Source organism: Dasypus novemcinctus, chromosome 12 (assembly GCF_030445035.2).
Source record: "Dasypus novemcinctus isolate mDasNov1 chromosome 12, mDasNov1.1.hap2, whole genome shotgun sequence".
In the NCBI taxonomy this organism is placed as follows: domain Eukaryota; kingdom Metazoa; phylum Chordata; class Mammalia; order Cingulata; family Dasypodidae; genus Dasypus; species Dasypus novemcinctus.
Genome location: NC_080684.1, coordinates 99,250,604 through 99,265,489, shown reverse-complemented (window position 1 = coordinate 99,265,489; position 14,886 = coordinate 99,250,604). Strand labels below are relative to the sequence as shown.

The following is a 14,886-nucleotide window of genomic DNA, read 5'->3' as shown; positions in this document are numbered from 1 at the left end:
CGGGAATCTGTGTCTCTTTTTGTTTCGTCATCTTGTTGTGTCAGCTCTCCATGTGTGCGGCACCATTCCTGGGCAGGCTGCACTTTCTTTCGTACTGGGCGGCTCTCCTCACGGGTGCACTCCTTGCACGTGGGGGACACCCCTGCGTGGTATGGCACTCCTTGCGGGCATCAGCACTGCGCATGGGCCAGCTCCACACGGGTCATGGAGGCCCAGGGTTTGAACCGTGGACCCCCCATGTGGTAGGCGGACGCCCTATCCATGGGTCCAAATTCGCTTCCACAACTTCCATTTATGTTTGTAGGTTTAACATCCATCTCCCCACCCTGGTGGGAGCTCATCTCTGCCGAAGCTGGGCTCCTAGGGCACACTACAGGTTCTGGATAAATACCTGCCAGCTCAGGGCCCCTAGCCCTGAAGAGGGCCGTAGCAGTTTGATATGGTTATGAATTTCAAAAATAGATACTGGGTTATGTTTGTAATCTGATCTGTACCTGGGCATGATTGAGTTATGATTAGGGTGTTGAGTCCCCACCACTTGGCGAACAACAGAGTTGGAGATTTTTAATATTGGGGTTTTGACGTTGGAGTTTGATGCTGAGGACTTAGGCTGGAGCCCCAGGAAGTCAGCACACAGAGGAAAGAGAAGCCAGCCCCAGGAAGAAAGGAACCTTGAACGCAGAGAAAAGCAAGCCCCAGGAACGTAGGAACACAGGGAGCCTGAACCCTTGCAGATGTCGGCAGCTAACTTGCTCCAAATAGACTTTGGTGAGGGAAGTAACTTATGCTTTATGGCCTGGTATCTGTCAGCTCCTACCCCAAATAAATACCCTTTATAAAATCCAACCAATGTCTGGTATTTTGCATCAGCACCCCTTTGGCTAATATAGGCCTCGTACGTACATGCAGAGTTAAGAGCCTAGAAATAACCTGGAAGGAAATAGGCCTAGAGGAAATGGCTACCTCTAGGAAGGGAGGGCAGAGGCAAGGCAGGGAGGGTGGTGTACATGTGTGCACGTGTGCAAGTCTGGGGGCTTGGTTTCAAATATAATCATTTTATTTAAAATATGTGTGTGTGTGTATATATATATATATATATATATATATATATATATATACACACACACATAGGTTGTGTAACTAAAACTTAACAATGATGAACAACTAAAATACGTTAGGAGGACAAGGGGTGGGCAAGCCTAAGCCGCACTCACAAAGAACAAAAGACACATGTGACATGCCTACAATTCCCTGGTGGTTTTGAGTCTTCACTTTATTATGTCACCAGAAGTCACCACCTTCACTTGGTTCACCACGAATGGACGGATGTCATAAAGGAGGGTGCCGGGAGACCACTGGATTCACTCTTGAGAGACCTAACTAGGTGGTGGGGGCCTAGAGCGGGGGCCCGGGCTGGGGACCGCCCTTCACCGCACACACGTGCACACACACGCAGATGTACTTGTGGAGCCTTATATTATACATCTTATATAGAAAATATATATTTATACTATACACAGGCAGTAACGCTGCGGGGGCTCAGGGTACCCAGACACGGGCGTGGGCACCGGGGCAGGGGAGTGTAGATCAGGAGGCAGCGCTGGGAGACGGCTGGACCAGGCCACCCTCCCATAAACTCTTGGGAGGCGTGCTCCCCCTTTGCACTCTTTAGAGAATCGACAGGGGTCTCGGGACAAGGCTGAGGGGCCTCCCAGGGGTAACAAGTGGGGGCTCTTGGTTACATGGGAGAAGCCTGGGGGCCCTGAGTCCTTAAAGACAAGGCTCTCCAGGGACGGATGGGGAGAGGAATCGAGGCCGGGCCCCTGGGAATTAGCCCTTCCACTGTTACATCCCACCGGGAACTGGGCCAGGGGCCACTCAGACAAGGCTCCCTGTGATCCATCGTGGGAACGAGGGTCACCCTGGAAGGCAGGAGACCTAGCTCCCGACCCCCAGCTCTGTGCTGTGGCCTTGGACAAGTCACTGCCCTCCTGGCCAGACTCCACCGTCTCTAAGGGTGCTTGCAGCTCTAACTCGTGTGGGACCCGGCTTCCTGGGGCCTTTCCTTTTGCTTGATGGGGGGGGGTGAAGGGGTCTCACACTGTGCAGGGTCAGACTGCGGGGGTCCCTCTCCATGGTGAGGCTTGGGAGCACACGGGAGGCATGAGAGGGAGGGGGGAGGAAGAGAGGCTCAGAGCTCAGCCCCCAGGGGGTGGCCTCGGCCAAAAGGGGGAACAGGGCTGCTCCGGCAACATTTCAGGAGTCTGGAGCCCTCCCTCGCTGCGAGTCCTTTGCCCTCTCTTGCCCCTTCTGGTCTCTATCACACACTGGGAGGGCACCTGGGCTGCACCCTGGGGAGGAGGGGTGCTCAGGAAGAGGATTCGCTGCAACCCTATTCCTGGCAGGAAGAAAAAGGTCGTGTAACTTTCCCAGCTTAGGGTGGCAGGGAGGATCGGTCATCAGCACCCAGGGACTGGGAGAAGCTTACCTGGTACTCTACCCTCCAGCCGAGTATCCAGCCCATTACACGGGAGGAGCCACATGTGGCCCAGCGAGAAAGAGGGGCGGCATCCTGGGGTCTCCGAGTGCCCCCTGGCAGGGAGGCTTTTGGCCTAGGGGGAAGACCCCACAGCCTCCTGCTGATGGGCACTGCACTTCCCTGCCAGAACCACTCCCACACCCAGCCACAGCCTCGCCTGCTTCCCTCACCTCTGCTCTGCTAGGGGCTCCACTGCTCGGGCAGCAGGTACCCCGACCCATTCCCGGCCCCAGCCCAGCCCCTGGCGGGAGAACCACAGACAGAGCCCCTTCCCCAGACGTGGCAAATGGAAGTCTGTATGTACCAACCAGCTGTGACCACCGTCACCTGTCTGGGGTCTGTCACTGCTGCTCCTTTGACTCAGCCTGAGCTCAGACCTGTCCCCCGGCTCACTCACTTCTGCTCTGAGCCTGTTCCCTCTTCTGTTAAATGCGGACCATGACGCTACTCCTCTGCCTTGGAAGTTCCTTCTCCTGCCTCACTGCCTCGCTCAGCCCCCGCCCCTGCTGTGCTCCTGCGGCTCTTCACCCAGGATACGCGCAGTGCCCCTGACCCGGTTCCAGCACAGGTGCCGTCACGTCTGCCGAGTGAGCAGGTGGGCGAGCCTTCCCTGCCCCCCGGGGCTGTGGCACTGTGCCCACCCACTTCCGTCCTTCCCGAGGAGACCTGGCTCTCGCTCCAGGGGCCTAAGGGCTTCCTGGGTGCTAGGCAGACCAGGGGATAAACATGCGCCCACCCTCTCCTGCAGGCCTCACCTGAGGAGGGGCCACCCAGCTCCCTCCCCCTGCTCTCCACCTGATCAAGGCCCCCAGCCCGAGGCTCAGCCAGGGGCCTCCCCTGGGCAAGAATCCCTCCCTGCACCGCCCAGAGGGGACCACTGCCCTGTCTTTCCAGACACCTACTGTCCTCTCCCCTACGGCTGGTGGCCTGCCCCGAGCCTATGATGCACCAGGGGCTCTCACCATGCCATCTCCTGGGTCTGTGTGCCCCCAGGGCAGTAGCAGGCACATGGCCACAGAACCCGCACTGGCCTGGAAGATTCCAAAGCCCAGGCCCTCTCTGCTCTGCCTCCCACAAAGCACTTGTCAGGGGAAGGCCCTCCATGGCTTTGGCTGCCCCAGACCGCGACCCCCTGGCTGACCCCAGATGAGCAAAGAGATGACACAGTGTCCTAGATCAGGGTCTGTTTCCTGGGAAGTCACAAGGGTGGGGGATCAGGGCACCTGCTGGGTGGCTGGAGCCAAGAAAGCCAGCCAGCCAGCCCAGCTCTGCCACTCACTCTCTGCGACCTCGGGCTGGTCACGTCCTCCTCCTGGGCCTCCTCACCCACCCAGTCTGTGGGCAAGCACTCGGAGCACCCCTCCTAGATTTAGGGATGGTGCTCAGTCCTTCCGGAGGCCATGGAGCAGGGGTGTCCAAGCTCCCCAGAATACGCTCTCCAGGGGACACCCCTAGCCAGGAGCACTACTCAGGGAGAGAGCGAGCAGCAGCCTCTAGGCTCCACCACTCTTGGGGGTAGGCCAAGGGTCGGGGGTCCTGGGCATGTGGGGAGAGGGGCCTGGAGGCAGAATGGCCCCTTGGCTTGCAGCAGAACCAGGGTGTCTCCCGGGGCTGAGGCCCCAGGGCCTCCCAGAATGACAGTAACACTGAGTGGCGGAGCCCTGGGCTCAGCGGGAGGGTGGAGAGGGCAGGCGCACTGCCGTCGGGGGGCCTGAGCTCAGACCACCTCCATCACTGGCTGCCAAACGACTCTGAGCCAGTGACCTTGGCCTCTCCAGGCCTCAGGTCCCTCTGCCATCCAATGGGACAGCCCTGACTCTCCTAGCAGGACAGCTGTGGGCATCGAGAGGGCTCTGGGGCATGGGGCGGTGTCCCACGGGTGTTCACTCACCCTAGCCCTACAGCCAAACCCTCCCAGCATGCCCCCCGTCTAGCTTTCCCTCCATTCCCGGCTCAGCTGCCAACACGGCACCTTCCTTCCCATCTCAGCTTTCCCCTTTCCAGGGACCACTGCTGCCACTTCACCATCTGTGCCGAGCACAGGCTCGATACCACGCTAGGTGCTCAATGAATGCTTGATGGCGCGGGGAACAAATGCAAACAGCCCTCACCACTCCCACCTCGGCCCGCGCCCTCGACACACTTGCACACACACAGACAACCCCTGACACCTTACTGCCCACACCCCGCTCTGAGCTGCCCTGGACCTCAGGGGGACGGCTGGGAGGCTGGTGAGGCGCTGGGCAGGGCCGCCTGGGAGGGAGCAGGGGGCTGGGTGGGGAGGGCGGGGCGGGGCAGGCGGGTGGCAGTCACCGCGGCTCAGTAGCCCTGGGACTGGTAGCCCTGGGGCTCGGCGTCGAAGGCGTTGGCCGGCTGCTGGTAGGTGCCACCGAGGCCGGCGGGGTCCGGCGCGGCGCTGGGCTCCACGTAGGGGGCGTAAGGCATGCTGGAGTCCTGGCTGGGGTCCATGTAGTCCTGGGAGAAGAGGGCCGAGTCGGCGCCAATCTGGTACCGCTGGAAGGCCAGCACGGCCTGGCCTGCCTGGGGTGGGCGGCCGGCAGGGACAAGGACAGGCAGGAGGGGACGGTTAGGGGAGAGACAGACAAAAGCGCTGGGTTAGTGGTGGTTAGTTCACAGAACGCGGGCAACACAGGGTTAAAGACCCTCCAAGCCCCAAAGATGAGGCCTCTGTGGACCCACCTGGGAAGGAAGACTGCCTGGACAGCCACCCCTCAGGCTGGTCCTACCAGAAAGCACCTCCGATGTTCCCCACCCCACACCCCCCAATCCCAGTCACTCTGGGCCACCAAAAATTCCAGTCCCCACTCTGGAGCGTCGAGATGGCCCAGAGGCCCACAGCATCCACCCTTCTCAAACCGCGTTCTCAGGGGTATTGCGTGGACCGGAGTTTTTTATTGGGACAGAGAACTGTTGGCATCTCCTAAAAGCCACTCTTTTCCGCCTCTCTTGCAGCTAGGCACGGCCATGTAACTAAGTTCTGTCCAGTGGGGTGCTCCATGGTCTTTCTCCCATTTTTTTTCCCTCTCTTTATGTTTTTTAAATGTTACATTCAAAAATTATAAGAGGTCCTCATATACACCCCACCCACCATTTTCTAATCTGATGCCTGGAACACAGATATGATGGTTGGAGCTCTAGCTGCTATTCTAAACCATGAGGACACAGGCCAAATTTTCAGCATGGAGAGCCCTGGGACAGTGCGGGCTTCTGGAGCCACCGTGCCAGCCCTGGGCTCTCTCCCCAGACTTGGCCCTCACATAAGTCACTGTTATTTGGAATTTCTGTTACTTGTGGATAAGCCTAATTTTAACTGAAACACTTGGTCAAACACGTTTGGGAAACTGAGTTAGAGACAGGGTTCAGAACCACAGGATTTATCAGAGCCTTGACTATTTAATATATGCTGAGAATCCCCAAGAGGGAAACAAGCAACATTAGCCAACCTTATCTGACCACAGAAGCCCTTTTTTCCCACTGAATCCAGTTTGGGAAAGACTTGTCTGAAACTGTGGCAGTTTGATATTGTTTATGAATCCTAAAAATAGACACTGGATTATGTTTGTGACCTGGTCTGGGCATATTAGATTGTATTGGATTCAGAGGCTTCACTTTTACTTCAGTTGTGATTAGGGCTTTGATTGGGCCACATCAGTGGGACACTGAGCCCCCTGGGTGGGCGGGGACTCAGAGAACCACAGGGCAGAGCAGAGTGGAGTTTTTGAGTTTTGATGTTGGAGTTTCATGCTGGAGCCCGGGAAGTAAACACACAGGAGAAGAACCACAGAGGAACGGAGACAGCTCTCAGACACGCAGAGGCCCTGGGAAGAGAGTCAAGCCGTTCACCTGATAGTCTACAGCTGACCTTGTAGACAGAAGCAAGCCTGAGCCCCGAGAGAATCCAGCCTGGGAGAGAGAGAGAAAGCCTAGAGAGACTGACGGCCTCCAGCTGACATTGGAAGGAGCTGGCACCACGGAGCTTGAGAAGAGGAAGGCTAAACCCTCACAGAGACCGGCAGCCGTCTTGCTCCAACGTGTGGCAACAGACTTTGGTGAGGGAAGTAACTTAGCTTTATGGCCTGGTATCTGTAAGCTTCTACCCCAAATAAACACCCTTTATAAAAGCCAACAGCTTTCTGATACTTTGCATCAGCACCCATTGGCTGACTTAATACAGTAGCATATAAACAGAGTTAGGACATGCTTCTTCATTATCCTTAAGGACAATGACACCAAACACACTGAGTTAAGAGAGTAAATCACCCCTGATAAGGTGAATTGTTAAAAAAAAATAAGGCGGTTTATATAGGCTTATGCTGATAGCCTTCCCAGAAACCTCTCCAGCCCAAGGACATCTGCTTAAGCTGAGAAAGTGCTAATGCTCTGCTCACCCGTTTTTGGGTGGGGACACTGAGACCTAGATGTGGGCAGGTCCATGGCATCAGTGCCAGGGCCACACCTGCACACGGGGGTGCTGCCCCTTCCCAGGCCAGGGCCCTCTCCACCTCCCTCCATTTGACCAACCCTCTGACAATGCAGGGTCGACCGGGAACCCAAAAGGGTCACCTGATGAAGTGCTAGGGAGCAAAGTATGCTTGGCATTTTATTCTGGAAAGTTCTAGAGGCTCAGTGATTAGGCAATAATTTTTGGTTTGTGCTGATTTAAGAAACCTCTGAGGGGCTGCCCTTCCTGGGAAGTGGCCGTTTCAAGCTGAGTGCTGGGGCCTGGGAAAAGCAGACCAGGCCTAAAGCTGGCTGCGGGAAATTAGGTGCGGCCCTCTTGGGTCTTTCCACTCTGTTGTTATGAGGTCCTGGCTGCTGGGGGTTCAGATGCCTGAGCTCGAGAAGCAGGGGAGGCAGAGAGCACCCCTGGAGCAGAGGCCAGACCTCAAGCACATGGCGCCCTCGGCCAGCCCGGATGGGGAGAGGGGGTGACTGAACGGATCCCTGGAGAAATGGCTCCAGACTTGGCTCTCGCAGAGTTCACCGGCGTCACTGTCCAACTGGCCTTTTGCACGGGGGGCTGACAGCTAGACCAGGTGACCTCTGTGGCCTTTTCACAGAGAGACCGCTGGCTGACTCTGGGGTCACGCTCCGGCCCTGCCAAGTCAAGGCCTGCCTTGGACAACCAGTTCGAGGGGCGACCAGGTAGGATCAAAGGAGGAGCACGGGTCCTGCTGGGCTGGGGCACAAAGAGGAGGCTGGGAATGCTGCTCAGAGCACAGTGCAGCATCTCCACCCCACGGCAAGCAGTCTGCGCTTGTAGCCCTCCAGGGCCAGGAAGCTCACTACCTATGCGCTCAGCCCCCAGCTAGCCTGAGTTGCTTTGGGGGCCTGTTTCTGCTCCACTACCTCCTCAACTCCTGGGAAGAGTGAAGGGGCAGGTGGGTTCCTCCCAAGCAGCTGAGGCCCCCAAGGAGGGCGCCTGTACAGAACAGGGGCCAAAGGCCTTCGGAAGAAAAAGGATTCACTGCACGGGAATCACCCCAAATGGACAGATTATGGAGGTGCCCCTCACTTCCTAGAGGGAATGAATGCATGAATCAGTGAATGAATGAATGAATGAACGAACAAAAGAACAAAAGAGCTTACATTTATTGAGCATCCCTGGGCCAAGTCCTGTGCTGGCCTTTGTTTCACCCTCACAACAGACCTGAGAGCTTGGTACCATTATCATCCCTCCTTCAGGGAAGTGGACTGAGGCTCAGAAAGGTACAGAAGTTTGCCCAGGGTCACACAGCACATGAGAGCAGAGCTGGGCCAGGCAGTTGGCCCAAGGCAGCCAGTCTCCACGGGGACTGTGAACATGTTCCTTCATGCCACTCCCGGGGCACGTCACAGCTGTCACTCTGTGTCCATGGCTTAGCACCTTGGCCCATCAATACCCCCTTGGCAGCCTGTGCATGGAGTCGTGTCCTGAGGCAGCCCATTTTGGGGAGATTTGGGTGTGTCTGTCTCACCCGCCCCAGCTGTGGGCCCTGGAGCCAGGGACCCCCTCAGATTCATCACCAGGCACAAAATAGCTGCTCAGGAAATGTTTACTGAATGAACACAGAAGAACGAACAAAAGAGGCAATGACTAAATGGGTCTGAGCGGGAAGACTTAAGTGGTCAAGCCAGCCCTCCACCGCCCTCAGGCCACAGCACCCTGGCCTTCCGGCCCTCCTGGGGTAAATGTATTCCCCCACTAGGCTGCCCCTCAGCCTCGCCCCCAGGCAAGGCGCAGGGCTCCCTGCCCCTGCAAACCGGGCTGCCTACGGCTATGCCGAGGCAGGGAACAGCGTGCTGTACTCCTCCTGGAAGGCAAGGTCCTTGTATCTCCGCACGGCCAGCGCTGCGCTCAGGCTCTGCCAGGAGAGAGCAGGGGTGAGGCCAGTGGGGCGGAGCTGGGAGGTGGGCAGGGAGGCGGGGCTTTGGTGGGGGTGGTGGTCAGGCACTCAGGTCCTTTTGGCGCCACCCCGGAAGTCCTGGTGTCCAATCACCTACTACTCCTCTGTGAGCCCCGTCCCCCATCTCAGGGCCTGCTGCTCCCGAACTCTTCCCTGCAGGGCTGGGTGGTCCCCACTTGGGGTGGGGGGCTCTCTGGACGGAGATCCCTGGGGTGGCCTCCAGGACCAGAGCTGGAGTGACCAGGGCTGGCCCACTGGGGGCTGAGCCACGGGTCTCCAGACTCTAGCTCTCCATGTTGTCCTGGGGACGGGAGAAAAGGGATCTCCAGGGACTTTCAAAAAGAGAAGTCACCCGGGGAGCGGGGAGGGCTGATGTAGCGGGCTTTGTAGGAGTGGCTGGGTGGGCGGCTGTACGCAGCCTCGAGGGTCTCCTTGAAGAAGACTGGCAGGCCTGGAGAGGAGGGGGCCTGTGGGCAGGGGAAGGGAGAGCCCTGGGGACAGGGACGCGGTGCTGACGTGACCCCGGGTGTCTGCAGGAAGGAGAGTTAGAGAGGGGCAGAAGTAAATCTGAGACGGAGAGCCAGCGGGAGAGCGGGGCCGGCCCTGCTGTCGAGCTGGTGGGCCCTGAGCCCTCCAGGTCCAGAGGCTGCGGGGGCTCAGGGCAGTCAGGCCCACATACCTGCTTTCTTTCACCCACACACTATATATATCTTTTCAACTTGAATAAACTGCCCATGTGTCAAGATCAGATTTCACCTGAAAATGTAGATTTCTGGCCCATTCCTGCTCGACCTCTGAACCAAGCAGGGGCCACCCTGGCACTCTCTAGGCCTGCCCGGCCCATGGGCAGTATGAATGCCCCCACAACCCAGGAGAAGGCGGCTCTGCCCCGCGGTAAGGGGCTGCCATCGGCACGGGCTGGTCCTGGCTGTGCTGAAGGCTGCCGGGCCAGGGCTCGGCTGGGGGCGGGCGAAGGGGGCTGGCGGGCGGCTGCACTCACCCAAGTGAAGATGGAGAAGAAGGAGAAGGCGATGGCGGCCCGGGCGGCGTCCGTCCCCTCGTTCAGCGGGTTGTCCTCGGGCTTGGAGACCTGCCACTGGTTGGCCAGGTAGCAGAAACCCACGAACCACAGGAAGGCCCAGAAGGCTGGGGGCGCCCACCGGGGCCGGCAGGGGGGCGGAGGGCAGCAGCGGAGAGAAAACGGGGAGACCAGGGGCCGGGGAGACGGTCCAGAGCAGGTGCCCCATGTCCCCCATCCCGAAGGAAGCGGAACGGGGGTGGGGGCAGGATGAGGGGAGCAGAGAGCAGGGGTGGGCGAGGACAGAGAGGTGAGTCAGATGCAGAGGGGGAGAGACCACAGGGGCAGGAGCACGCGGGGAGGAGGCAGAGGGGCCCAGGGCCGGGCCAGGGCGAGCCGGGCAGCCAGGTGGGAAGGAAGGAGGGAGGGAGAGACAGAGAGAGGCCGTCAACTCAGGCTGCCAGTTCTCTAACCTGCGGCAAACAGATCCCAGTTAAACCCCGACTTGGGTCCCAAGGCCCACCCTCGAGGCCTGCAGCTCTGGGGAGGAGCCCTTCCCTCCCTCCAGCCCCCTGGGGAATCGGGGGTTGCTGCTGAGGTTGGGGAAACGGTGGCAGGTGAGCCCGGGCGGGCCTGCGCCTCTTCTCATGTGTGTGCAACCTCCCAGCGCCCTGAGTTTAGGAGTGACCTACCCGCCCAGGCAGGCTGCTCCGGACCGAGGGCGCACGTACCCAGGGGCTGGCAGGGCCCAGCCCGCCTCCCGGAGGGGCTGCCGGGGGACCCGAGGGCGACGTGGCCCACAGGCCCAGGTCCAGGAGCTTAATTCTTGCTCCTTTGAGCCCAAGGAACCCCAGACTTCACTGCCTGCCGTCAGACTGGCTCATCCCGAGGGCCCGGCCGGACACCTCAGCAAGGCCGGGGCCTGGCCCAGGCCAAGTGGGCACCAGGTTCCTGGCGCTTGTGGGGTCACCTGGCGGTCAGGTCAGCCCCCCAGTGCCAGGTCCTGACTCCCCTGGCCCGGCAGGGGAGGGGAAGAGGGAGCCTGCGCCCTGTGCCGGGCCTTGCTCGGTTCTCTCGGGCTCCCGCAGCACCGGCCACTGACCCCAGGGCACCTCCTCCGGGCACTGGCACACACTCCAGCTGGTGGCCCCCTCCCTGCCACAAGCCGTGGGGGTCTCGGGTCCTTTCCTGGTCCCCCCTTCTCTGTGGCTGCCTCCCAGGTGTGAGGGGGGGGGGCAGGACGAGGCCAGGCCGGCCCCCTGTGGACCGCGGGCCGGGGCTCACCCGAGATGCCGATGTCAGAGAGGACGGCTTTCTTGCGGTCCTTGACGCTGCTGATCTGTGGGAAGTACGCGTCCAAGGCCAGGTAGAGCAGGCAGGTGAGGAAGGCGAGCACGCCCACCGCCACGCCGTAGCTGCAGGCGCTGGGGTTGCGGTTGTAGATGCAGAACTCCTCGCCCTCCGAGGGGCTGTTGAGGTAGCCCTCGTTCACGATGGAGCCGAACACCACGATGGAGAAGACCTGGGGGGGGGAGGGGCAGGCCTGAGGCCAGGCAGGCCGCGCCCAGCGCCAGCCCTGGGGGGGGGGGCACCAAGATCCCTCTCGGCACCTGCCCCTTCACGTGCTCTCTTCACCCAAAATGGCCATAGGGCCTGTGTGGCGGAGGTATCAGAGGCGAGGCCCAGAGAGGGACGGCAGCGTGCTTTGGGCCACACAGCGTAGGTGGGGTCAATCACTTCCTCCTTCATCCTCAGACCACAGATACGGACCACCCCCGGCAGCCAGGTTCAGGGAGGTCTTCCTGCTACAGGCCCTGCTCCCGAGGGGCTGGGCCCTCCTGGGGCTTGGACCTGCCATAGACCCCACCCCCACCACCCCAGGCTGACTCCTCCAGAGGCTGGTGCATGTCCAGCCCCATCTGGAATGCCCCCCAAGGGCTCCTGTTTTGGGGTCCTGGTTCCCTCTTCCTTGTCGCCTGGGCTACCCAGGCCCCAGGAAGCAGAAGCGATGAATGAAAAACCAGCACCAGCCACAAGCCTGCCTGTTTAGGGCACCCAGCCCTCTCAGCAGCCCTCCGTGACATGCGCGTTGGGGCCAGGGGCAGCTCTGACCCCGCCCTCCTAGTGCTCAGGCTGTGTGTGGTCTCCTGCCCCTGGGGAGGCACGCGGCTGCACCCAAAGGCTCGCTTCTAAAAACAGAACATGCCAAAAAGGGATGGGATGGCACTCCTGGGCCTGGGTTACAAAAAGGCCAGCTTCCATCTCAGCCCCCACCCCCACCGGCTCACCCTGATGGGAGCCAGCTGCCGCGCTGGGAGCTGGACCTGAGGGCGGCCTCCCGCCAACTGCCAGCAGGGAACTGAACCCTGCCCTCCACTGCCTAAGTGAGCTTGAAAGAGGACCCGCCCTCCCCTGAGCCGCGGAGCAGCCGCCACCTGGACGGCAGCCCCGTGAGAGGCCTCGGGACAGGGGCCCCCGGCTAAGCTGCACCCGCTTCGCGACCCACAGAGACTGAGACAGTAAATGTTTGTTCTTTTAAGTCCTAAGTTTTGAGGTGATGGGTGGTTTGTTACACAGCAGTAGATAACAGATACATTCAATACCACTGGTATTTTGTCCATGAGGGAGCTGCGGTGCAGATGTTGGTCAAAGTGCTCAGAGCCACACAACTGGCAAGCAGCAGAGCTGGGCTCCAAACCCAGGCAGCTGAGGCTAAAGCTCATGACTTTTCCTCATGCCTCGTGCTCCCCTGAAACTGTGTGAGGACGAGGAGGCCCAGACCCGACAGGTGCACACTCCAGAAAGCAGTGCTCCAAGAGTGGCCTATGGTTAGCCGAGGAGGCAAGCAGAGGGGACTTTTATTATCCATTTTCTACTATTCTTTATTTTCTAATTTTTCCACAGTAAGAGACTATCACATCAATATGAGCCAGACACATTTTCTCCCATAGCTAACCCCAGCAGGAGCAGTGACTGCAGGGCGGGTGTGGGAGAAGATAAGAAGCACTATTTATATTTTCACCCTACCTTTTAAAAATTTCTATATTTTGTATTATAAGTACATCTTATAATGTACAGGAACACCAGTGCAGTAGTTTTCTATATAAACGTGTGTGTGTGTGTGTATACACAACTCTGTGTGTATACACAATACATAAATCTACATCTACTGCGACAATTAGCTCAAAATTTTTTCCTGAAAGATGTGTGTAGCAGTTTGGTATTATTGAAGAATTCCAAAAAGAAATATTGCATTTTGTTTGTAAATTGGGTCTTTTCCTCTGGGTATATCAGAGTGTATTGGATGCAGAGGTTTTACTTTTACTTGATGTAGCAGTTTGATATTAGTGATGAATTCCAAAAAGAAATATTGGATAATGTTGTAAACTGATCTTTTCGTCTGGGCATATTAGATTATATCTGATTCAGAGGTTTACTTGATTAAGTAATCAGGTAAACCTCTTGTGCCAGTAGGGCACTGAGCCCCACCCTTGGTGGGGGGGGACTCACAGATAAAAGACATGGCAGAGGACAGAGCTGGAGGGTTTTTGATGTTGGAGTTTGATGCTGAAGCCTTAAGCTGGAGACCTGGGAAGAGAGGAACCCAGGAAGCCTGAACCCTCACAGACGTCGGCAGCCATCTTGCTCCAACACATGGAAATAGACTTTGGTGAGAGAAGTAACTTATGCCTTATGGCCTGGTGTCTGTAAGCTCCTACCCCAAATAAATACTCTTTATAAAAACCAACCAACTTCTGGTATTTTGCATCAGCACCCCTTTGGCTGACTAATACACTTGATTAAATAACGACTAAGGCTTTGATTGGGCCATGTCAATAGGACGTTGCATCCCCGCCCCCTTGGTGGGTGGGGACACACAGAGAAATCGCACCACAGCAGAGGAGGTTGGAGTTTTGAGCTGGAGCCCTGGAAGTAAGCACACAGAGGAGCTTGGTCATGAGGAAAGAGAGAAGGCCCCAGAAGAGAGATGAGCTGTTCACCTGATAGTTTACAGCTGCAGAGACCAGAGAATGAGCAGCTGAGACCAGAGATAGGCAAGTACTGGGAAAAGAGGAACCCAGGAAGCCTGAACCTTCATAGACATTGGCAGCCATTTTGCTCCAACATGTGGAATTAGACTTTGGTGAGGGAAGTAACTCATGCTTTATGGCCTGGTAACTGTAAGCTTCTACCCCAAATAAATACACTTTATAAAAGCCAACAGATTTCTGGTATTTTGCATCAGCACCCCCTTGACTGACTAATACAATGTGCATGATCAAGTTTGGAGACCACTGGTTCAGGGCACTGTGTTAAGAAGGATTCTGGGGAAATGCATGTGGCTCAATTGACTGGGCTCCTGCCTACCAAATGGGAAGTCCATGGTTCGGTTCCCAGTGCTTCCTAAAGACAGTGAGCTGGCGCGATGGGCAGGCACGGCAAGCTGACACAACAAGACGATGCAACAAGAGACACAAGAAGGAAAACACAATGAGAGAAACAACAAAGCAATGAGCAGAGGTCCTTCTCTTAAAGACGACAGACCGATATGACAGGCAGGTGCGGCAGATGACACAACAAGAGACACAAAAAGAAAAACACAATGAGAGGCACAACAAAGTAGGGAGGTCCTGGGTTCGGTTCCTGGTGCCTCCTAAAAAGACCAGCACACAATAGACAGACACAGCAAATCCAAACTATGAGGGGGTGGGGAGAAATTAAAAAAAAAAAAAAAAAAAGAAGGCTCTGACAGGAGGGCTGCATGGGACTGCTGCACTGCCTACTCCAGGGCCACTCACACGGCTCCGTGGACACGTGCACTGTGTCAAGTCCAAGGCTTCTACTAGAAAACCGCCAGGTTGGGCATCAGCGGTGCCACCCAACCAGCAGAGTGGAAACGCCTCCTGGTTAGACAGAGACTC

The 14,886-nt window shown here is 57.6% G+C and overlaps 1 protein-coding gene across 3 annotated transcripts in view; it reads right to left on the bottom strand.

The window, feature by feature from the left end:
- Positions 1 to 1,247: 1,247 nt before the first annotated feature.
- Positions 1,248 to 14,886, bottom strand: part of SYNGR1 (synaptogyrin 1) — a 29,300-nt gene continuing 15,661 nt past the window's right edge. Inside the window, exons 2-4 of one of the 3 annotated variants that reach the window (XM_058308824.1) lie at positions 11,249 to 11,486; positions 9,947 to 10,092; positions 1,248 to 5,080 (exon numbers count right to left, since the gene is read on the bottom strand). In XM_058308824.1, the coding sequence (XP_058164807.1) occupies positions 4,859 to 5,080; positions 9,947 to 10,092; positions 11,249 to 11,486 (606 nt within the window). In that variant the 3' untranslated portion in view covers positions 1,248 to 4,858. Of the gene's footprint in view, positions 5,081 to 8,134; positions 8,905 to 9,946; positions 10,093 to 11,248; positions 11,487 to 14,886 lie in introns of those variants that run through there. The other 2 variants (XM_058308826.1, XM_058308827.2) reach the window with 2 other exon arrangements.